Source organism: Chaetomium strumarium (assembly GCF_033439665.1).
Source record: "Chaetomium strumarium strain CBS 333.67 chromosome Unknown B0T15scaffold_1, whole genome shotgun sequence".
In the NCBI taxonomy this organism is placed as follows: domain Eukaryota; kingdom Fungi; phylum Ascomycota; class Sordariomycetes; order Sordariales; family Chaetomiaceae; genus Chaetomium; species Chaetomium strumarium.
In genome coordinates, this window is record NW_026944429.1 from 1,780,466 (window position 1) to 1,798,872 (window position 18,407).

Below are 18,407 nucleotides of genomic sequence, written 5' to 3' on the forward strand. Positions count from 1 at the left end.
ACCGGGCTCAGGATAAATAAGAAAAGGAGCGTATTTAAAAGGGAGTGTGGGTTGTTGTTGTTATGCGTTGTTATGTTTGCTTGTTGTAGTACGGGAGAAGTCACATCTCTGCCCGGAAGGGAGCGCCCCTTTTATCTCCGTCCGGATTCGACAACACTCCCCTTACCGATGCTGTGGTCTTCCCGTCCTGGCTTCAAGACAACGGGCTCGGCCAGACACGCCGCCGCAAGGTCGGGGATGGTCATCGGCGTCTCACCGCGGTCTCCGGCCCGCCTCAGACACTACCAGTTGGACGGTTAGACCCCTTCGATGACATGAGCAGCTACCTTGCGGGTACGACCATAAGCATTCGTTGCCGGTCGGCAGCCCGAGAAACTGTCAGCAGTTGGCCAGTACGTGCCACTCCGGGCGGCGACAGGTTTCGCGATGGCTTCAGACCGGGGCCGCTGTGGGAACGCTAGGTAGGGACTGTTAGTCGATGAAAGGGCAACGAGCGTCGTGAATGTCAGACAGTCAGACAGTCAGACAGCCAGACCGGTCAGGGCGGGTCAAGGTTCGTCTAAGGATTCTGAGGTACTGAGTCCTGACCGGAGCCGGCTTGCTATTTCGGAACCTGCTAGGCAGGTCTGAGGCTTTGCAACTCGGACCGTGGACAACTTGTCATTGTGAACAGGTGGAGCACAGATCCTCCTGTGTGGCAGTATGTACAAGTACCGCAGTACCAAACTACCTGACCTACCGTATTGTATGGCTATTAGGAAATCAAAGCTCGGCATCTCTGTGCGGTGTGAGGTGCGATTTGCGAATAGCTTCCATGGCAGCGCCGCTCCTCGCCGCTCGGAGTCGGACCGGACTGACGTGAGTGACGTCTGCGTTACCCGAGTAGGCTACTTACGTCAGAACTATGATACACTCCGGCTTTCTGTGCCGCCCGGGTGTCACCTGCATGATCGAATAAGCAGTGCGGCCTCGCCATGGCTGCGCCGCTTGACCCAGCACGATAATTGGCTGCCATCGGAGACAGCCCCACGGCTGCAATGCAAACTCGCGCAGCTTGCTGACGGTTCAGCCCGATCCTACAGATCTATCTGAAGCACTGCATCTTACCATCGTGCTGTGTTGGGTCGCCTCTCAACAAGCGCCTCACAGCCACAGAAAGAAAGCTCTAGAGACCGACTGGGCGTGTGGCGACGTCACCACACCCCTTTTTACACTTTCTCCCTCCTCTGCCAGACTTCAGGTCTTCATACATCTTTGTTCTTACCGCCCTATGATTGCCTCTGGTTCGCACTTCAGGAAGCATCTAAAACATCAAGACCCTTTGCTGCTCAACTCCCAAATTCAAGTTTTGAGAGACAATCAAACAGCTTCCGCACCACAAAAACAAACAAGCAGCAGACATGGCCGCTCCTGGCAACACCCAGCAGCCAACGCCCGCGTGGCTGGCTCACATCGACGCGATGGCATCTGAGATCGTCCCCATGACGGTGCCCCTTGAGCTGGACACGCTCGCCATCATCAAGAAGATGCTGCTCGCCCCGGCAGACGACAATGACGGCGCCGTCGACAGAGCGGTGCAGGAGCTCCGCACCTACTACCGCACCACCGTTTCGTCCCCCGACGCGAGCGGCGGCGTCCAGGACTATCCCGCCAAGCTTGTCATGTTCGTTGTCGGCGCCGTCGTGGACCACGTCTTCGAGCTGGCCAAGGTCGTGGACCGGCGTGACCCTGCTCACAAGCGGCTTGCCGATCTCCTGGTCGGCCTGAAGCGGAGCGGTGCCGCAGTGAAGTTCGACGCCGAGGCATGTCATTTTGCATCCATCCATCCCCAATCTCTTACCGGAGGATACTTTTCGTACTGACCCCAGTATCTTTGCTTGGTCCAGAACCCCCAGCTAGGGTGGGAATCCGAGAACCTAGACTGGCACGCAGCCGAGATCTGGCGAAGTTTCACCCGTACGCTTTCTTTCTTCTCCTTCCCCCCTTTTTGTTTGTGTTTTCTTTTTCTTTTTCTTCTTCTTTTTTCCTTTGCTAACACATGTCCCCCCTCCCCCTTTCCCCACCCTTAGCGGACCACACCTCCCCAGCAGAAGAGTGCACCTCGGCCCTCAACACACACGCTCTCCTCGCCCGCCTCGTAGCAGGCGACTTATTCCCCGTCGACGGCGGCTGGCGCACCGCCAAGTGCATCTCGGAAGGGCTGCAGCACCCGCCCAGCCAGGAATTTGCCATCGACACCCCGCTCGTGCGCGCCTGCCGGGCGGCCATTGCCGCGCAGTACGTGCTCCTTGCCGGGGACGTGCTCGTGCGCCAGCTCGGCGCCGAGGGCGACGCTGCGCTGCGGCGGGCGGAGTGGCCTTCCTGGGCGGAGAGGTTGAAGACGCTGGCTGCTGCAGCGGCCGAAGACGGTATTCCGGAATGGGATCTGAAAGGGAGCGCGGCCGAGGCGGCGAAGAAAGTGGAAGGGTGGTTGAACTAAATCAGGTAGTTAGTAGGTAGCAAAGTGCCTCCGACGATGAAGTAGTCCTGTATGATTAGCTCTTGCTATCGGGATGATCAAATTTGGTGCTTCGTGTCGTTCCAAAAGGTCTAGCGGTCATTGGTTAGCTGAGTCATTGTTTCGTTAATCTCGGCTTTGTGACACGTCAAAAGCTGTCGCTGTGTAACGGCTTCATTCGAGTCTCGGGCTCGGCAACGGCTGTCTAAATAAAGAGAGGTGAGACAACGTAGAAATGAGCTGCAGTAAGGTAACCATGAGCCGTCGTGGAACATTGGCACAGTAGCATGCGATAATAACGTCACATAGAAAACTCAGGTTGCTGGTCGAGTGTGAAGCGAATATTGCTTTGAGGTCTCTCACCAGATCCCATATGTATATGAACAAACGCTTCCTGTCCGCCCCGTCAAATAAGGCTATCATATGAATGCATTGACCTGATGAGAACGGAAGGTGGAATATCACATAACGAATGGGAAAGGATGCAGAACAGAAAGAAAAATATACCTAAACATGGTGTTGACCAAATTCCTCCCTCTAACCTGCCTAACCAGCTTCCTCAGTTCCCGATTCCAATCCTCCAGTGTACTCGCCGGGACCCAAGACTCAATTCATCTGAAGTGCTCCTTCCACGGCCCTCTCACTCTGAAACTGACCGTCTAATTGGTCGCAGCGCCCGGTTCGACATAACCGCAGCAGAACGAACGGCGGGCACAGCAACGTCTGACGGTCCGGCTCCAGAGCCAGAGTCGCCTTCAATCTGCAACCGTGCGACGCCAACCCCTAGCTGCTGGCTAGCATCCTATGCTACCCTCGCAGCGGGCTTCATCCCGCGACGGCCAAGCAGCGTGGCACCATCTAAGTTGAGCTCGAATGGGCCCTTTTGCTTATTACGCTCGCGCACCTGTTGCCTCGCAGCTGCGGCAACCGTAGCCGAGTGCTGGCCATAACCGCGCTGCTCGGCAGCTGCCGCGGGTGGCGGGTGCGCTCTCCTCTCGCGGTCACGGCCCCGATGCTCCTGCTCGCGGATCTGTGTGTTTTTCATGCGTTGTTCGATTTGCTGAGTCGAGGAACCGGTGCCGACATTAGCATTTTGAAGGACTTGCGCGATGTTCTCGTCCTCCTCCATTTCGTCGTCTTCATCCAGCTCGTCAAGACGTGATACGCCAGCCTTGCCACCAATCTGTTTCCGCCGCTTGCCTTCCTCCTCCTGCCGGTGCACTGCGTAGCCGACATCGAAGACCTCGCGGAGGTTGATGGCAGCAGGAGACCGGAAGTCGTAGCGTTTGTCGCCCTCTACGAGCGAGCCCATATCAAAGGCGCGCAATGCCTGATCTGCCGGCAATTTCTTTTCCTCCCGTGGCGTAGGCCCGATCTCGCGGATCCAGGGGTGGGCGAGGAATTCTCTGATCGTATATCGCTTCTCCGGGTCCACGCAAAGTAGATGTGAAATCAAGTCCTTGGCTGACTGGCTGATGTCATCCCACCACGGCGAAAGGAATGTGTATTGGCCCTTGGCCACCTTCTCAGTGAGCACCTCAATGCTCTCGTCGTAGAAAGGCGGGAATCCACACAGCAACGTGTAGAGAACGCACCCCAGAGCCCACATGTCGACTGATTTCGAATACCTTTCGTCCTTGACGATCTCGGGCGCTGTGTACCCGACAGTGCCACAAGGTGTCATGGTCTGGTTGTCCCAGACGATCTTGGAAAGCCCGAAATCGGCAATCTTGATCTGCCCAATGCCACCGGCGCCAACGCCCCTGATGAATTCACCCTCGTCAACCTTGTCTTCATCCCCGGGCTGCTTAGGCTTCGGGTGCTTTGACGGGATGAAGGGTATGGGATTGAACAGGATGTTCTCCGGCTTGATGTCTCTGCGCGTCTCGGTCAGCGAATGCGTGATTCCACTGACAGGGACTACTGCCTACCGGTGAACAATTCCCCTCTCTTCATGTAGATACTCCAACGCCTTTGCGACCTGAGTGATGACGTGACGAGACAAATCTTCGCTGAAGTAGGTCAACCGCACGATTTGGTGAAACAGCTCTCCTCCAGGGGCCAACTCAAGGATGATGTAGTAGTATTGCCGAGACTCGGAGAAGTCGATGAGCTTGATGATGTTAGGGTGGTCGATCTGCTTCATGATCTGCACCTCCTTCAGGATATTCGCCCTCTACAGCCATGGTTAACTCTCATTGGAACGCACAGGGCCGGTTACGAGGTCTCCGGCGCTTGACTCGGAGTAAAGGCAGCCCCGCTGCCAAAGCACAAGTGCGCATGCGATTTAAGGAAGGGAGATTCCTCGCACCTCTGCAGCCTTTGGGGCTTTTGTCTTAAAGTCGGGATGAAGATGCTTTCTGCTCTAGAACGGCCCTAGAGTTGGTAAAGGAAACTTGAAAGGGGACAGAAAAGGAAACCCGAACAAGCAAAAAAGCAGGGCCGGCCAAGACGTGCACGAGTCCCATACTCCACGTACCTGCAAACTGTTCATCTCGAACTTGCGGACGACCTTGATAGCTACCTCTCCCAGGATTCCTTCGCGGTCTCGGGCCCGATAGACATTGCTGAAGGCACCGTCGCCCATCTTCTCCACGAGTTCCCACCGCTCGAGGCCCGGGTAGACGGGGAACTTGCTTTTGCTCTCGTTCTCTTCAGCAATAAGCTTTGCAATGTTTTCGTCGGGGATGCGCTTGTGTTGTTTCGCTTTTACTTCTGCGGCTTGGGGTTGGGCGGGGTCAGCGCGATTTGTTGCGTCGCGGCGATGTCTATCGGTATTGTCGCCCAGCAAAGGTTCTGTTGCTGCCGTCTTCGGAGGCTGTTGATGTTTGGGTTGCGGGTTGTCGTACTTTGCGCTTGCCGACGATTCGTCGGCCACCCGGGCTTGCTTGCCTATTGCGACATCGCATTAGCCCATCGAGTCCAAGGCACGAGCGGCAGGCATCGTCCTGCTGCTGCCCCTCCCGAAAAGTCATAACCCACCATGACGGATGAAATTTTTGAGTTGTTGTATTGTCGACATTTTGGCTTGCAATGATCCCTCTCCTTTGTTGCCGGTTTTCTAATCTCGGTTTGGCGATCTCGACGTTGTAGGGCACGAGGAAGTGTTGTGGACGGCTCAAACCGGAGGGGCGGAGTATCACCACTGGAAACGATGTAGAAGGCGGCGGGTCCCACCAATTTGCGTGAATGAGGCGGCCAAACACAAACGCCCCGCTGAGGATCGATCTGGAATGGCCAGGGGTGCTCGCTAAGTCGTAGATGTCGATGCGATTGCGGCGGATCGTGTGCGGGCGTGATGTGGTGGACACGTGGGAGCACTGGGGTTTGCTGTGGACCGGACCTTTGTCGATGAAGATAGCGAGGGATCAAGGTCTTGGTGGAGGGCAGTGGGATTGGCGAAAGTGAAATAAAATAAAATAGCGGGTGAGGGTTGAGGTCACTGTGACTGCAACCAAGGCACCGAAGTGATGAGGCCCGGAAATGTAACTGTTGGTGGGGGGATAGGCCTCAAAATAATCCTCGGTCGTTGCTCAAATGGTTGCCGTCATCATCGTTTTTCTGCATACGATGAACGTGATCAAGGATCAGGCGAATCCGGTCAGCTGGTTGACCCGCGCCGCGATGACAGTTCCCTTGTAATTGGCGGCGCTTTTGCAGAGCAAGGAATCGTCGACACGGCGGGTACTAAAGGGGGAATTCAGCTTGACACACGAGGCAAAGCCGAATGGTTCAAGGTGAAAATGTCGGACGCCGGTCAAAACAGAGGCAAGTCTTGAGGTGGAGGCGACTGCTTCTGCTGCTTAGAAACCACAACATGTCATGGAAAGCCTAATAAAGTCACGCTGGGTTGGCGCAGCATTGGGCAGGTGCCTTGGCTTGAATGGGCTGGGCATTTCAAAGATCTGCAGATATTTGGTGCAAGGGGACCCCCCATGACGTAATGCCTGGGCATAGCGTCATTTCCATGTTTGGCACCTACTCAATTAGCGCGGCAAGCTGCGCAGCCTGCGTCACCCTTTGCCAATGAGATGAGGCCTGGTGGCTGACCCGAAAAGTCCGAGATCATTGGATGCTCGTCGGGTTCTGAGTTACCTCGACAATATTCCGCCCTATTTCATGCGTAACTGAAAAGCCCCTATAAACAGCAGCAATGTCCCAACCGTTAGGGCCATTCAATCGCTTGCGCAGACGCGATTTAGGCCCTAACAGATTCCCCGCATTCTGACTGCCAAGCCGACGACAGACTGCCAAGCCATCCGCAAATCCCTCTCGCCGCTCGGTAGACCGGCATGTGGAGGACCCTGAGTCGCGTAGTCGCGTGTGGGTAAGGTACTAACTGAAGACGAACACCAGACGTTATTGAGAAGCCACGATGCTGGTCAATAATAAATCCAGCGTCCCTCTATAAGCTGCGGCTGTTCCATTGCTGGTGAAACCGTTCGTCGCTTCGATAGATTTGTCGCGGTTCGCAGTTTGCCGATCATTCTCGTCGACGTCATACCGAACACATCTCTCAAATCGCGCAGTGGCAATAGACGACAAATAAAACGATTCAGCAGTCCCAGGTCATGCTACATCGGTAAGCACTTAGAGACCCGAATCCTGTAATCATGTCGTATATACTACACGTACGGTAGTACAGTATATTTGTGCGCGGGTGGTCCTGGTCACTTGCGAGTGGAAATGGGAATTGATGAAACAGCAATGGTTCACTGCGTGCATGGACGTCGATCTGAGCTGGATTGAACTCCGCCTCCCCGCCATCACAGAAAGCTTGCCAGCATGTAGTGACATGGACCTTAGAGGTCCTGGATGCTGGCTGCAGAGCCTGCAGCCCAGAACGCCGAAAGAAATCTAGGGAAGCTGAAGATTCGCAGTACCCTCGACTTTAAAACGCAAAGATGCTCCTTTTTACTACGAGAGAACGTCGGCGGACTAAATTTATGCTTATCACAACGTCCCGGATGGTTAAATCCTAAGGTGCTGGCATCGCTAAATGGTCTTTCCTTTCATACTTACCCGTCACACCACGAGATGAACCATGATGCGAAAGTCCGGTGAGATATGAGGTATGTCACTCGAACCTTCCTCCATTGTCAATAAGCGTTTCGAAGCGACTAAGGTTGCACGTCGTTATATTCTCGGCCGGATGGCTCAGGGAAGACCACACGCTTCAGCGTATAACCACAGTCGCCACCGAGTCCTGAGACTTGCGCCTCGAGTTCACGCCTACTGAAACTTCAAATATGCAGAGTTGAAGGATCTCAACTTTTCAACCAACAGGAGACCCCGTCAGCTATGCCGACATCGACAACGGCCTTACCCCCTTGCTCTCACCTGATATATCGACCTATGCGCAACCTATTAGTGCATTCGACGAGTAGGCGGGCTAATGATAGGTTAAGAGCACCACTAACAGGACGGCGGAGAGACGCTGCTCCAGGAGAATCTGCGATAATGAGCGACTGGATAACGATTGCCAGCTCGGAAGGGCATAACTTCCGAGGCCTGAGGCTGACCGTAGAGATCGGTGCCGGGACGACGAGCTCTATACGCCGCATTGCGCCGACTCTGGCCCTGGGCGAGACATGTCCTTAAGGAGGCCGTATACATTGTCTCAGCTGAGCAAAACTTCTACTCTCACTCTGAGCTCCCCGTCCGAGCATGTTGTCTTTGGTATCGAAAAGGCTAAGGGAAGTTGTCGCCGCGACCTCGAGCTGTTGTATGCTGCCTTTGATCACCTTTCTCGCCAGGGTACATGATGGAATGCGTCACAACGCTGTCATATTGTTGAGCTACCAAGACCTTTGTGGCCTTTATGTAGAGTATGGCTTCCAAGCCTTCTCACATATAAGCCAGTTGCCTGGCTTCGCTGGGCACATCACCTTCACCTTCAACGATGGTTTACAACTACCTATAGGCTATACCCTTTCGACGCGCACCGCTGATGCCCTTTCAGGGCGACGCAGCGCCACACCTTCAATACGCCGCGGGTGTCTGAATGGTACCTACGTATGTGGCGAGCGGTAGGTCAACATTTCTAGTGCCTACTTATTATAATACAGATTCCATATCTACTCGGGCCCAATACCCCAAGTCCTGGTTAACTACCAGATTACCGAATGACTATGGCGTGCCTTCGTTCGCATCAGGGCATTGCGACAAGCAGAAGAGAAGCAAAAGGCTGGAAGATCTTGTTAACGAGCTACTCCATCTTGTTACGCTATGCGAGGGATATCATTTCGTGCCCAAGACGCGTATTCCGGTGGCTTCGGGGCGTGATCCCGAGGAAGCCAGGGTCAACGACCCCCTGTCATTCAACAATCCCCTGTCGTAACGTGCCCAGCCGGCGGCGATGTGGATTGGTGGAGCTTAGCGGTCGGCAGCCCCAACAGTCCCAAGGCCGTCTCCTTCCGAAATACCTGGTCGGGATTAGGGCCGGAGCCGGGGGGCTTTCCGGTCTGGGGAAAATGCATCATTGGCATTCTCCCCGGTCCTGAACCTTATTTTGAGCAGACACCTACGAGGTCTGTTGCCTGTCTACACTACCGTAGCGCCCGGCAACTCTAGTCAATGGAGGTAGGGAGGACTGCTAACGTCCTCGTTTCCGGCTATGTCACCCGGGCCAGTCACGCATCTGTGACACCCTCCTGCCACCTCCTCGGTTATGCGAGTTGGTGAGAACGGTCGCAGAGGAATCGGGCTAATTTGCTTGGCCTCCGATAACATCTGATCCTCGGAAGGCGTCTCTCCATGGTGGTTGGCCGCGTCGAGGTCAAGGGATTGGTCGGTGGCATATATTCCACATATCTACGACGTGGTGATCCCGAGCCCACTCAGGAACCGATGTGCTCAGATTTTTCGAAGCACTCGAGTTAGGATTGGACAACATGGTGATGGCAGTAACCGGCATCGCCAAAGTGGCGAGCATCTGGGCTGGGGGGCTTCTCCTCGGTCTCGGCATCCCGTACCTTCCGCATCTATTGTCCCCGCGTCTTACATCCCTCATCGACGACTTCCTTGTCCCGGACTCACCCTTCGCCTTCCCGTTCCTCAAGAACCACACGTCAAACACGACGATTCTGGCCAACGCCTCCTTCGTTTGTGATGCATCGCACGCCTACCGGACCGAACTGGTCTCGCTGGAACCGTTGATCATCTACATCCACGACCTCGTCACACCGACTGAGATCGCTTCTCTGCTGGACATGGCCGAGCCGAGGTTCGCGCCGTCCCAAGTGACCAAGCAAGGCAGGCAACAACAGACGCCGGACCGCACCTCGAGCTCGGCAGGGTTGCCTCGCGACGACCCGGCCGTCATGTGCGTGCTCAACCGGACAAGACGCTTCCTGGGCACAATGATGCGCGACGGATGGGACGAGATGGGGCCCCCACAGCTGGTGCGTTACACCTCCGGACAAAAGTTCAACATGCACCACGACTGGTTCGAGAACCCGCAATGGGCGCCGGACGGCAGCATACGAAAGTGGAACCGCGTGGCCAGCTTCTTCGCCATCCTGCAGGATAACTGCACCGGCGGCGAGACATACTTCCCCTACGCCAAGCCGATTGTGCCCGCAGGTCCCCGGGGACAGGCCATGTGGCAGGGCCATGAGACCCGGAGGCAGTCAGATGGAAAGGAGATGAACCCCCTGTGGAGAGAGCACGAGGAGGGAGGGCTCGCCTTCAGGCCGGTTGCGGGAAACGCCATCTTCTGGGTCAACCTGCATGGGAATGACACCGGAGACGTGCGGACAAACCATGCCGGTCTTCCGCTGGAGCAAGGATTGAAAACGGCCATGAATATCTGGCCAAGACGCTATTATCCCTATGAATAAAGGCACTGGTAGTAGCCGCAAATATCATCGCGATATCTAACGCTCGGAAATCTTCTCGTCCGCCCTCTGAACTCGCGATAGCTAGGCGGACCAAACCTTAGTTCCGTCAAACCACGTCTCCGTCACCTTTGCCTGCATGAGCTTCTCCTTCTCCCACTCCATGTCCACCACGACGAAGTCTGCCTTGTGCCCCTTTTTGAGCACACCTATCCTGTGGTCGTCGAAGCAGCTATACGCCGCACCCTCGGTAGCCGCGGCAACGGCTTCACACAGCCCCAGAGCAAAGTGCGGGTTCACAGTCGTCTCCATGGCCGGTTCCCGGTAGGACCTCCTCGTCGTGCCAACATAAACATTCCCCAGCGGCGCGTGCGGTGCCGTAGGCGCATCGCTGCCCAACGCAAGCCGCGCTCCTAAGTCGGCAAAGTCGCGGTATGCGAACGCCCTCCCGCACCGATGCTCGCCCAGCAAGCGCGGCCACGCCTTTAGGATCGCCGGATCAGCATGTACCGGCTAGATCGACGCGGTAATACGGCCCCGGCGCAAGCGCGCGGCGTCCTCCTCGCTCGTCAACTCGAGATGCTCGACGCGCGGGCGCCGCTCCGGCCTCGCATGCTTCGTCAGGATATCGACCACCATCTTCACGGTCGCGTCGCCGATGGCATGCAGCGCGACCTGCAGCCCGGCCTCATCCGCCCGCTTCACCACGGGAGTCAGCTGCTCCGCGGTCCACAGCGGCACCTCCATATGCCCGTCATGCGCATACGGCTCCGACAACCCTGCCGTACAGGCGTCCATAATCCCGTCACAAATCACCTTGATGCCCACAACCCTACAGTCCGGCGACGTCTCGGCATTGAACTCCCGCGCCAACTCCAACGCCCTTTCCACCTGCTTCATCGTCTCCTTCTCGCTCCCCAAAGGCTTAACCAACCAATAGGCAGCAATGCGCATCGGAACCCCCTTCTCCCTCCTCCCTACAATAAGCGCCTGCAGCGCCTCCCACGCGCCCTCGTCCATAGTCATATCAACCACATCCGTGTACTCGGCCCGGTGGTACGCCGCCACAGCAGCCTCAATGGCCGCCATCCTCTCCCGCATGGTCGCGAACTTCCCGAGATACGGCCACACATACGTGATATTGGCCGCCTCGCTAAACACGCCGGTCAGCCGGCCCCCTGCATCCCGCTCGCTCACGCCCCCGGGCAGGCACGTCGGCCCACGCTTCGGCGCCGAGCGCCGCAATCTCCGCCGTGTTGCACCACGTCGAGTGCAGGTCCATGGAGTCGACCAGGATAGGCCTGTCCATTTTCACTTTCTCCTTCTGTCCTTCCACGTCCATGTCCACGACCGCCAAGCCATTCAGATCCGACGCCCTGGCGCCGTGCGGCGTCATGCTGTGCATCCACCCGCGGCAGAGGATGCGCGGCTCGCGCGGGTGCGCCGCCGCGTATGACTGGATGGCGGCCCGGATGTCGGCCAGCGTCTGGCACCCGCTCAGGTCCAGCTTGGCGAGGGATTGCACGAGAAGCATCAGGTGCATGTGCCCGTCGACGAAGCCCGGGAAGATGGTTTTGCCTTGAAGGTCGTGCACCACAACGGTCAACTTATTATTCTGCCGACGGTGTCCCCGGCTTGCCGTCTGCTGGCACATCTGCACTATCAACAAAGCTCCGCATGATGCCTTGTCGCTGTACACTGACCAGCAGCTCCTCGACTCCGCGGCCGAGCAGGCCAGAGACAGATAGACACCACTCCGCAGTCATTTTTACACTTCACCTCGGACTTTTCGTTCCTGATGCAGCTGCCTCCGCTTTTCTCCGCCTTGTCCCGGCAATGATGGACTCATAGTCGGGATACTTGATGTCCAGCTTCACACCCGTCTTCTTTTGTATACGCATCACCATCACCGCCCCAATCGCCGCTGGGTTACATGCGGCACCCACTTGCTCCCAATACTCGACATCCGGATCCCAACCCTCGTCCTCGTGCCACCCCTGTTTGTTCCATCGTTTCTCCAGCTCGTCCTGGAAGCGGCACTGTGCCAGGTCGACGATACGCGGTGTGTTCGACCGCCGGTCCACGACCACATTGCGCGGTGCGCAATCCTTCATAATAATGCCGTACTTGTTAATCTCGTGCGCTGCATCAGCGGCCGACTGGATGATCTGTTGCCATTCCTTTAGGTTACTTGGTGGCGGAAATCCCGTTAGGTCGCTTAAACAATATCCGTCGATACGTTCTAGAAGAATACCCTCAATATTAAAGTAGGACGCTGCCTCCTGTGGTATAGTAGTCGCGAGCTTGGTAGGCGATAGGCTTACGTGGGCAAGCATGCGCGGAACCAACTTGCCCTGGAGATCGGCGAGTCGGCGATAGGCCTGGGTCTCGCATTCAAAGTGCTCGATACAGTCATACCACAGCGCCGCTTCGTACTTGGCAAGGCGTTCGGTGCGATCGGGCTCTTCAAGGAATTTCCAAGCTGCGACGGCGAATTGCGCGGTCTCGTTTCTTTCGTCCAGGTGGCGGAGGAACCCGGGCATCATTCCCCGCGCAACAAAGGTCTGAAATGCGGCCTCATTTTCCTGTGTATATGGCGCGGGCTCGTTCCCGAGAACATCACGCAGGGATGAGCCAAATCGACGGTCGTAGAGTTTGAGCACACAGTGGATAGGCGGGCCATGCCGGGTCTGGAATTGGATGCTGACATCCAGCACCACGGACATGGTCATCGAGAGCACCTTGGTGATAGTGGCGGTAACCCGAGACGGTAGGTCGCGGGAGTAGCTTTCGCACACTCGGAGGTCTAGGACCTCCCCTTCTCGGTAAGGAGCAGGAATAAACGTAGCGGCCCTTCGTGGGAAGTATCCTGGTTAGCGAGAACGGTCAGCGCCGACGGGGCCTACTTGGCGTATGCTTACATTGTGATGCGATCATGCGAATCTGCGCTGGCGGTAAAATAGGCCTCAACCGCGACAGAGTCACGGGAGGAGAGCGTATTTTAAATATTCGCGCGGGAATGACGGTGCCCTGATCAGATAGTTGTGAGATGTCGGCTCAAAGGGGAAGGACGGGAAGTTGTCAAGTTGAAGGGCGCTGGAGATGGTCAGCCAGCCTTAATAAATGGCTGGCGGCATCCATGCATGGAATGTCAGGCCGCTGACTCGGCCCCACATGGCCTCAAAAAGTGTAACATTTGAGGTTTTTTACACTCGGATCGCCAATGGGCTGGTTATTTAGGCTACTACGCAGTAATGTTTCGGACTCGGCTGCGCGGGGCCAAAAGTCGACAGGCGTAGGTACGGAAGCCTAATCTTTGCCGAGACTTTACTCAAATGCAACCTAGACGTCTTTCCAAATTGATACATTCAACCCTTCCGTACACCAGTAATTCCCCCGTAAACCGATCCCAAGTTGCAGCATAACTCGGTACTCAACTAGTTATTGCATCGTAGCCACATCTTGGCCACAGCTAGTACGATAAACGCAGGCAACAATATACTGGAGTTAACCGCATTCGCATGCAGTGAGTTGACCATATTCGCAACGTGGTAAGTCGGCTGCATTTCCGATGTGGTAAGTTAGCTACATTCGCGATGTAGTAAGTTGGATATGTTAAGTCGGCTACGTTCGCAATGTGATAAATCGGCTATATTTGCGATGTGGTAAGTCGGCTGTATTTGCGATGTAGCAAGTCGGTTTGCGAGTCCCGGTAGTAAGGGGGGCGTGGCACGGGTATCACCAATTACCGTCCAACGACGGGCCAACGACCAACGACAATAAGTCTACATTGCGGCATCCAGGCTGTTGGCTAGGAACGTGCGCTATGTCTTGCTTCGAAGTTGTTGCTACCCATGCAAGTTGGTGGCAGGCTACGGCAGACGGCTGCCACAAAGCGTACATATGGAGTTTTCAGTGGTTGGTGGGCACCTAAACATGGGCAGGCGACTCATCCCCTACCCCGAGCTGTCGCCGATGAGGCCGGAAGGAAGCCGTGCCATAGTTGACCGTGAAACGGGGCTCAGGCCAGCCTTCAGAGACTACGGAGCCGGCTGCCTTGGGACTTTGTGGTGATTTCTCAGAGGATCAAGGCTTCAACTTGCATCAGGTCTCTGACTGATGGACCACGGTCTGAGCCTGCCGGTGTGTCTCGGGACTCGCATCATGTAGAGTAAGTCTGTAAGATGGCAGGTATCCATAGCTGCGAATAATCAGAGGTTGGCGAGGATAAATGAGACTTGAAGTCCGTCTCCCCCGAGTCATAACTTAAGCCTCTCAACACTCATTGACTTCCATTCATTTCCAATATCTCACTTCATCCACCTTTCCGCTACAGCATCCCTACTCGCTGGTCGAGACTCAGGATCTACTCCATCTTCATCAGTCGAAGCTACCTGTACTAAATCCACGCTAATTAACTACCTAGGTACCTCAGTACCTTACTATTTGTCAAGCCAGAAAAGGAAACCCAGGCCAAAATGCCGAAAAATAGGCCGACCGAGGTCGCGTACAATGCTGTCAGGGACGACATGCAAACGTACCTCGACAACGCAGAACCGGAGCAGATCTCGCTTCCCCAATGGGGCGTCACGACGTGGCAAAATGCGCACGGCGAAAGGCGGGCAAGCTCGAGGCACACCTTTCACATCGGATTCCGCTACATGAGGGACACAGGGGACTACTGGACTTGTATTCTCGTCGATACCCGGACCGAGGGCTCACTCCCGGTCGCTGGCACCTTTATAAACTGGGGTACCAACCCGCCTACCCCGCGTGAGGTCTTGCTGCTTTACCAAAACGCCAGGTTCCCGCTGTCACGAGACTTCAAGCCCAGCAGGTCCGGCTCGGGAGGAGGACAAGGTGGCGCCGGCGGTGCTGGCGGGTCATCCAGCGGCGGCGCTTCCGGTTGGAAGAAAGAGATTCACGAAGACGGGTACGGTGGATACTTTTACTACGACGCAGACTGGGAGTACCACCAATGCGATAGAAACGGCAACGACACATACACCACGCAGGCAGGAGGCTACCGGACAAGCAACCCTCACAGCTTCAAGGCGGTCTTCGGCCCTCCCCCGAACACGTACTACTACCACCGGGGCAGGCGGATGCCTTGCAAATTGAATACTGATAAGCGGAACCAGACGTGGTTCGAGGACGCCCAGAAAAGAACATGGAACGCCAAATATTATGCAAGTGAGCCCAGACATTCGCAGTCATCCTCGTCTGCGAGTCATCGTTCTGCTACTACTGCGTCTCAGAGCCAGGGAGGTCACAAGACTTCCACTCAGAGGAAGTACTTTACCGACGAGGAATCTGGGAAACGGTACTACGTGGATTCCGCTGGTAAAACACGCTGGGTGTAAGGACAGTAGGTCCAGAAGGGGGAAAAGGTCAAATGTGTCCCGCGGGCCGGGGCATCGAGTTGTATCTGGATGACAGCTGGGATGCCTGGGAAGTGTCACGAGTTGATCTGCGCCGGAAGCTGCGACCCTCGGGTGACGCTGTGTCACGAGTCAAGCCAACTGGACTCGGAGGCATCATAGACGGGAGCAGGAATATAGTCACTCATTAGGTCGTGATACAAATAAATTGAAGTCAAAGGGAGGGTTACTCAATGCGTCGTCTAATCTCTACCAAGTTAGTAGTTAGTTTGATCTCAAAAGACAGTAGACTTCCAAGTCTAATGCAATTCACGTTCTCGGCTTCCTCGCAACAACCAACAGCTTGTTGTCTTCGGTGTTGTTCAAAGGGGGCAGTTTCATAGCCTTATAGCTACCTACCGGTTCTAGCACTTCTGGGCAGACGGAGACATGGAATCTGGAAACCACTCCCTCCCTTTCCAATAACTTTCAGACTCCAACTTTGACTTCTTCGAGCACCATATTGTTCTGCAAAAACTCGGTTACAGAATTCCGGTTTCACTCGCTTTTGCCAGACCGAGTCGTTCGCCACAAAGCCGACAAAGCGCGTCTCTAGCGTCCAGACCCCAAAGATGTGCTCCGTTTGACGTGCTCCGTTTGACGATTGCAGCTGCTACCCATGCCCAACCTTTGCCGCCTTGTCGACAAAGCCGCTGCCCGAAACCGCGAGTTTCGACGACATAGGCTGGCTCCTCCGTATCCAGTACCGCTGCAAGTCAGCATCATTCCGCGGCTCCTCCGACCTGGAGCCTCTACGACAAAGGACTGTAGGAGTCGTCGCCTCTCTCGCAACGCGTCTGGCTGCGATCGCCATCGACATGTCGTCGGCGAGTAGAAAGGTTGTCTCGGCCACGACGGCCGAACCTCCCTCCAAAAAGCGCAAGATGGACGCCTCGGAGCAAAAGTACTACGCCGTCCGCGCGCGCTTCAAGCCGGGAGTCTACACGAGCTGGGCCCAGTGCCAGCAGCAGATCGCCGGCTTCAAGGGGGCGCAGTGTGGGCTCTGTCCATCCTGCTTGAGATCGGCCGCGTTACTAACCCGACATGTCACCGGTCAAGCCGTTTCCGACCTACGAAGATGCCGCGGCATTCGCGGCAGGACGCAGCCCATCTTCGGCAACGAGCGATAACAAGCCGCCGCGGTTCTATGGCGTGGCCGTTGGTCGGAAACCAGGCGTGCACACGGAGTGGTCGGCGGCGCAAGAGGCAATCGTAAGCTGGAAGGGGCCAAAGTACAGATATTTTGACACGCGAGCGGAAGCTGAGGAGTTTCCATGCCGCATCGTCCCAAGGCCTCTGGCATGGCGTCGGGCATGGCTAGCGCGGGGAAGATGGCCAAGAAGATGGGTGCTGGGACTACTGAGACTAATACCATGTTTGTCTCACCAAGTAACGCTGATGAACGAACTAGATATGCACCGACACAGGGGAATACAGGGTCCGATACGTCGGCTTCGGCGCGCTCGGCCTGGGCTGCCTGCATTGTACATGTTGATGCGGCGGCAGAGTACGGGCACGGGCGGCAGCATCATGACGCAGCCGAACGATCTCGCTGCACAGGAGCCTGGTGAGGGTGCCAGTGTGGATCGAGTACTTATTAGGCGTGGTACCTGAAAAGCGGGGATTCTGCCTTGGGAAACGGAAAGGGGTAGGGAGATTGCTGATAGGGTGATCCAGAGAGTGTGAATAAGACGCCACCCAAGTCGCATCGCCCCGCCCAACCCAGCTTAAAATGACCAAGCAGGCCCCGGAAAATTATTTTGACGTGGAGGATATTTTGAGCGTGAAGGTGAAGTACTGGGTCAAGTGGAAAGGATATGGGCATAAGCACAACACTTGGGAACCTCCTGACTCCTGAGCATTTCGACCCCCGGCTGCAGCAGCAGTTCCACGAGGAGAAGGGATCGGTGGAGGCATGGATCGCGCGGGAGATACGGGACCTTGAGACCGCCCCGGAGGGACGTCCGCCGTTCAACAGAGGATGACGATAGGGTGTTGATGTATATTGATAGTTAGTAGTTTGTACGAGATATTGCGGATTAGGCGAGCCCGTGACGGTGAAGTGAACCCGCAAAGAAGGGCCGGTTGAAAATCCGGTCACCGTGTAGAGAGTATACTTTCTTCTTGCTTTGGAGCTGTGGAACGGTAGGAGTTGTAACGTAAATAAACCGAACACATTCCCTCGGACAGCCTCGGCGTCGTATGCTGCTTGAAAGGTATTAGGTATTGTCACGCATGACATATCGCACCACTGCCCGATAGCCATCACTTCTCCTGCCAAGGCAATTGCAACGTAGCAGATCCATCTGCCCCTTACCTAGCATCTCCCATTGTTTACTCTCTATTGAATGTGCTACCCCAAACCTAAGTCGGTCGCGGACTGGTGAGACACTACTGTTCATCATTATTAGTAGGTTTGACGTTACAAGGGACCATGATCGTGCATAGAGATTAGAGAGTAGGAAAAGGGGTTTCTCCATAGGTAATATGGTACCTTATCAATCTGTGTGCCTTAATAAAGGTCTTAACTTAGAAAGAGGTACATACTTTAATACTTACATAAGTACCGTAGTTGGGTTGAAAGATGTTGGAGCATTGGTTTCTTTTGGTTGTATTATCAATATTGACTAACGTACATTATCAGCGAGCGGG

At 55.5% G+C, this 18,407-nt stretch overlaps 7 protein-coding genes across 7 annotated transcripts; 5 read left to right on the forward strand and 2 right to left on the reverse strand.

Annotated features, from left to right (window-relative positions):
* Positions 1–1,077: 1,077 nt before the first annotated feature.
* B0T15DRAFT_16321 (uncharacterized protein) lies at positions 1,078–2,708 on the forward strand. The gene is made up of 3 exons (XM_062862131.1): positions 1,078–1,802; positions 1,887–1,956; positions 2,070–2,708. The coding sequence occupies exons 1-3, from the start codon at positions 1,401–1,403 to the stop codon at positions 2,477–2,479; spliced, it is 882 nt and encodes a 293-aa protein (XP_062725638.1). The 5' UTR covers positions 1,078–1,400; the 3' UTR covers positions 2,480–2,708.
* A 591-nt stretch (positions 2,709–3,299) lies between these two features.
* On the reverse strand, positions 3,300–5,519 carry B0T15DRAFT_388139 (kinase-like domain-containing protein; the record flags this gene model as incomplete). Its single annotated transcript, XM_062864427.1, has 4 exons — positions 3,300–4,374; positions 4,429–4,673; positions 4,977–5,389; positions 5,480–5,519. The coding sequence occupies 4 exons, from the start codon at positions 5,517–5,519 to the stop codon at positions 3,300–3,302; spliced, it is 1,773 nt and encodes a 590-aa protein (XP_062725639.1).
* Positions 5,520–9,230: 3,711 nt separating this feature from the next.
* B0T15DRAFT_16387 (uncharacterized protein) lies at positions 9,231–10,378 on the forward strand. Its single transcript, XM_062862137.1, has one exon. It carries the CDS (start codon positions 9,391–9,393, stop codon positions 10,336–10,338), a length of 948 nt encoding a protein of 315 aa, XP_062725640.1. The 5' UTR covers positions 9,231–9,390; the 3' UTR covers positions 10,339–10,378.
* Positions 10,379–10,743: 365 nt separating this feature from the next.
* Positions 10,744–11,951, forward strand: B0T15DRAFT_16398 (uncharacterized protein). The gene has a single exon (XM_062862141.1). It carries the CDS (start codon positions 10,840–10,842, stop codon positions 11,632–11,634), a length of 795 nt encoding a protein of 264 aa, XP_062725641.1. The 5' UTR covers positions 10,744–10,839; the 3' UTR covers positions 11,635–11,951.
* On the reverse strand, positions 11,873–13,576 carry B0T15DRAFT_16390 (uncharacterized protein). The gene is made up of 2 exons (XM_062862139.1): positions 13,257–13,576; positions 11,873–13,188 (listed from the first exon to the last, which is right to left on the reverse strand). Coding segments are annotated over exons 1-2 (1,080 nt in total). The 5' UTR covers positions 13,259–13,576; the 3' UTR covers positions 11,873–12,110.
* Positions 13,577–14,704: 1,128 nt separating this feature from the next.
* B0T15DRAFT_546014 (uncharacterized protein) lies at positions 14,705–15,698 on the forward strand (the record flags this gene model as incomplete). The annotated part of the gene is made up of 1 exon (XM_062870151.1): positions 14,705–15,698. The coding sequence occupies exon 1, from the start codon at positions 14,814–14,816 to the stop codon at positions 15,696–15,698; it is 885 nt and encodes a 294-aa protein (XP_062725643.1). The 5' UTR covers positions 14,705–14,813.
* Positions 15,699–16,573: 875 nt separating this feature from the next.
* Positions 16,574–17,801, forward strand: B0T15DRAFT_570549 (uncharacterized protein; the record flags this gene model as incomplete). Its single annotated transcript, XM_062870840.1, has 5 exons — positions 16,574–16,751; positions 16,834–16,967; positions 17,167–17,239; positions 17,459–17,556; positions 17,615–17,801. The coding sequence occupies 5 exons, from the start codon at positions 16,574–16,576 to the stop codon at positions 17,738–17,740; spliced, it is 609 nt and encodes a 202-aa protein (XP_062725644.1). The 3' UTR covers positions 17,741–17,801.
* Between the last annotated feature and the right edge of the window lie 606 nt (positions 17,802–18,407).

Excerpts from the sequence above, each read along its gene's own strand:
- B0T15DRAFT_16321 (XM_062862131.1), top strand. The coding sequence starts at position 1,401 with ATGGCCGCTCCTGGCAACACCCAGCAGCCAACGCCCGCGTGGCTGGCT. Across the intron at positions 1,803-1,886 it reads CAGTGAAGTTCGACGCCGAG|AACCCCCAGCTAGGGTGGGA; the intron begins GCATGTCATTTT and ends TGCTTGGTCCAG. Across the intron at positions 1,957-2,069 it reads GATCTGGCGAAGTTTCACCC|CGGACCACACCTCCCCAGCA; the intron begins GTACGCTTTCTT and ends CCCCACCCTTAG.
- B0T15DRAFT_16387 (XM_062862137.1), top strand. The coding sequence starts at position 9,391 with ATGGTGATGGCAGTAACCGGCATCGCCAAAGTGGCGAGCATCTGGGCT.
- B0T15DRAFT_16398 (XM_062862141.1), top strand. The coding sequence starts at position 10,840 with ATGTACCGGCTAGATCGACGCGGTAATACGGCCCCGGCGCAAGCGCGC.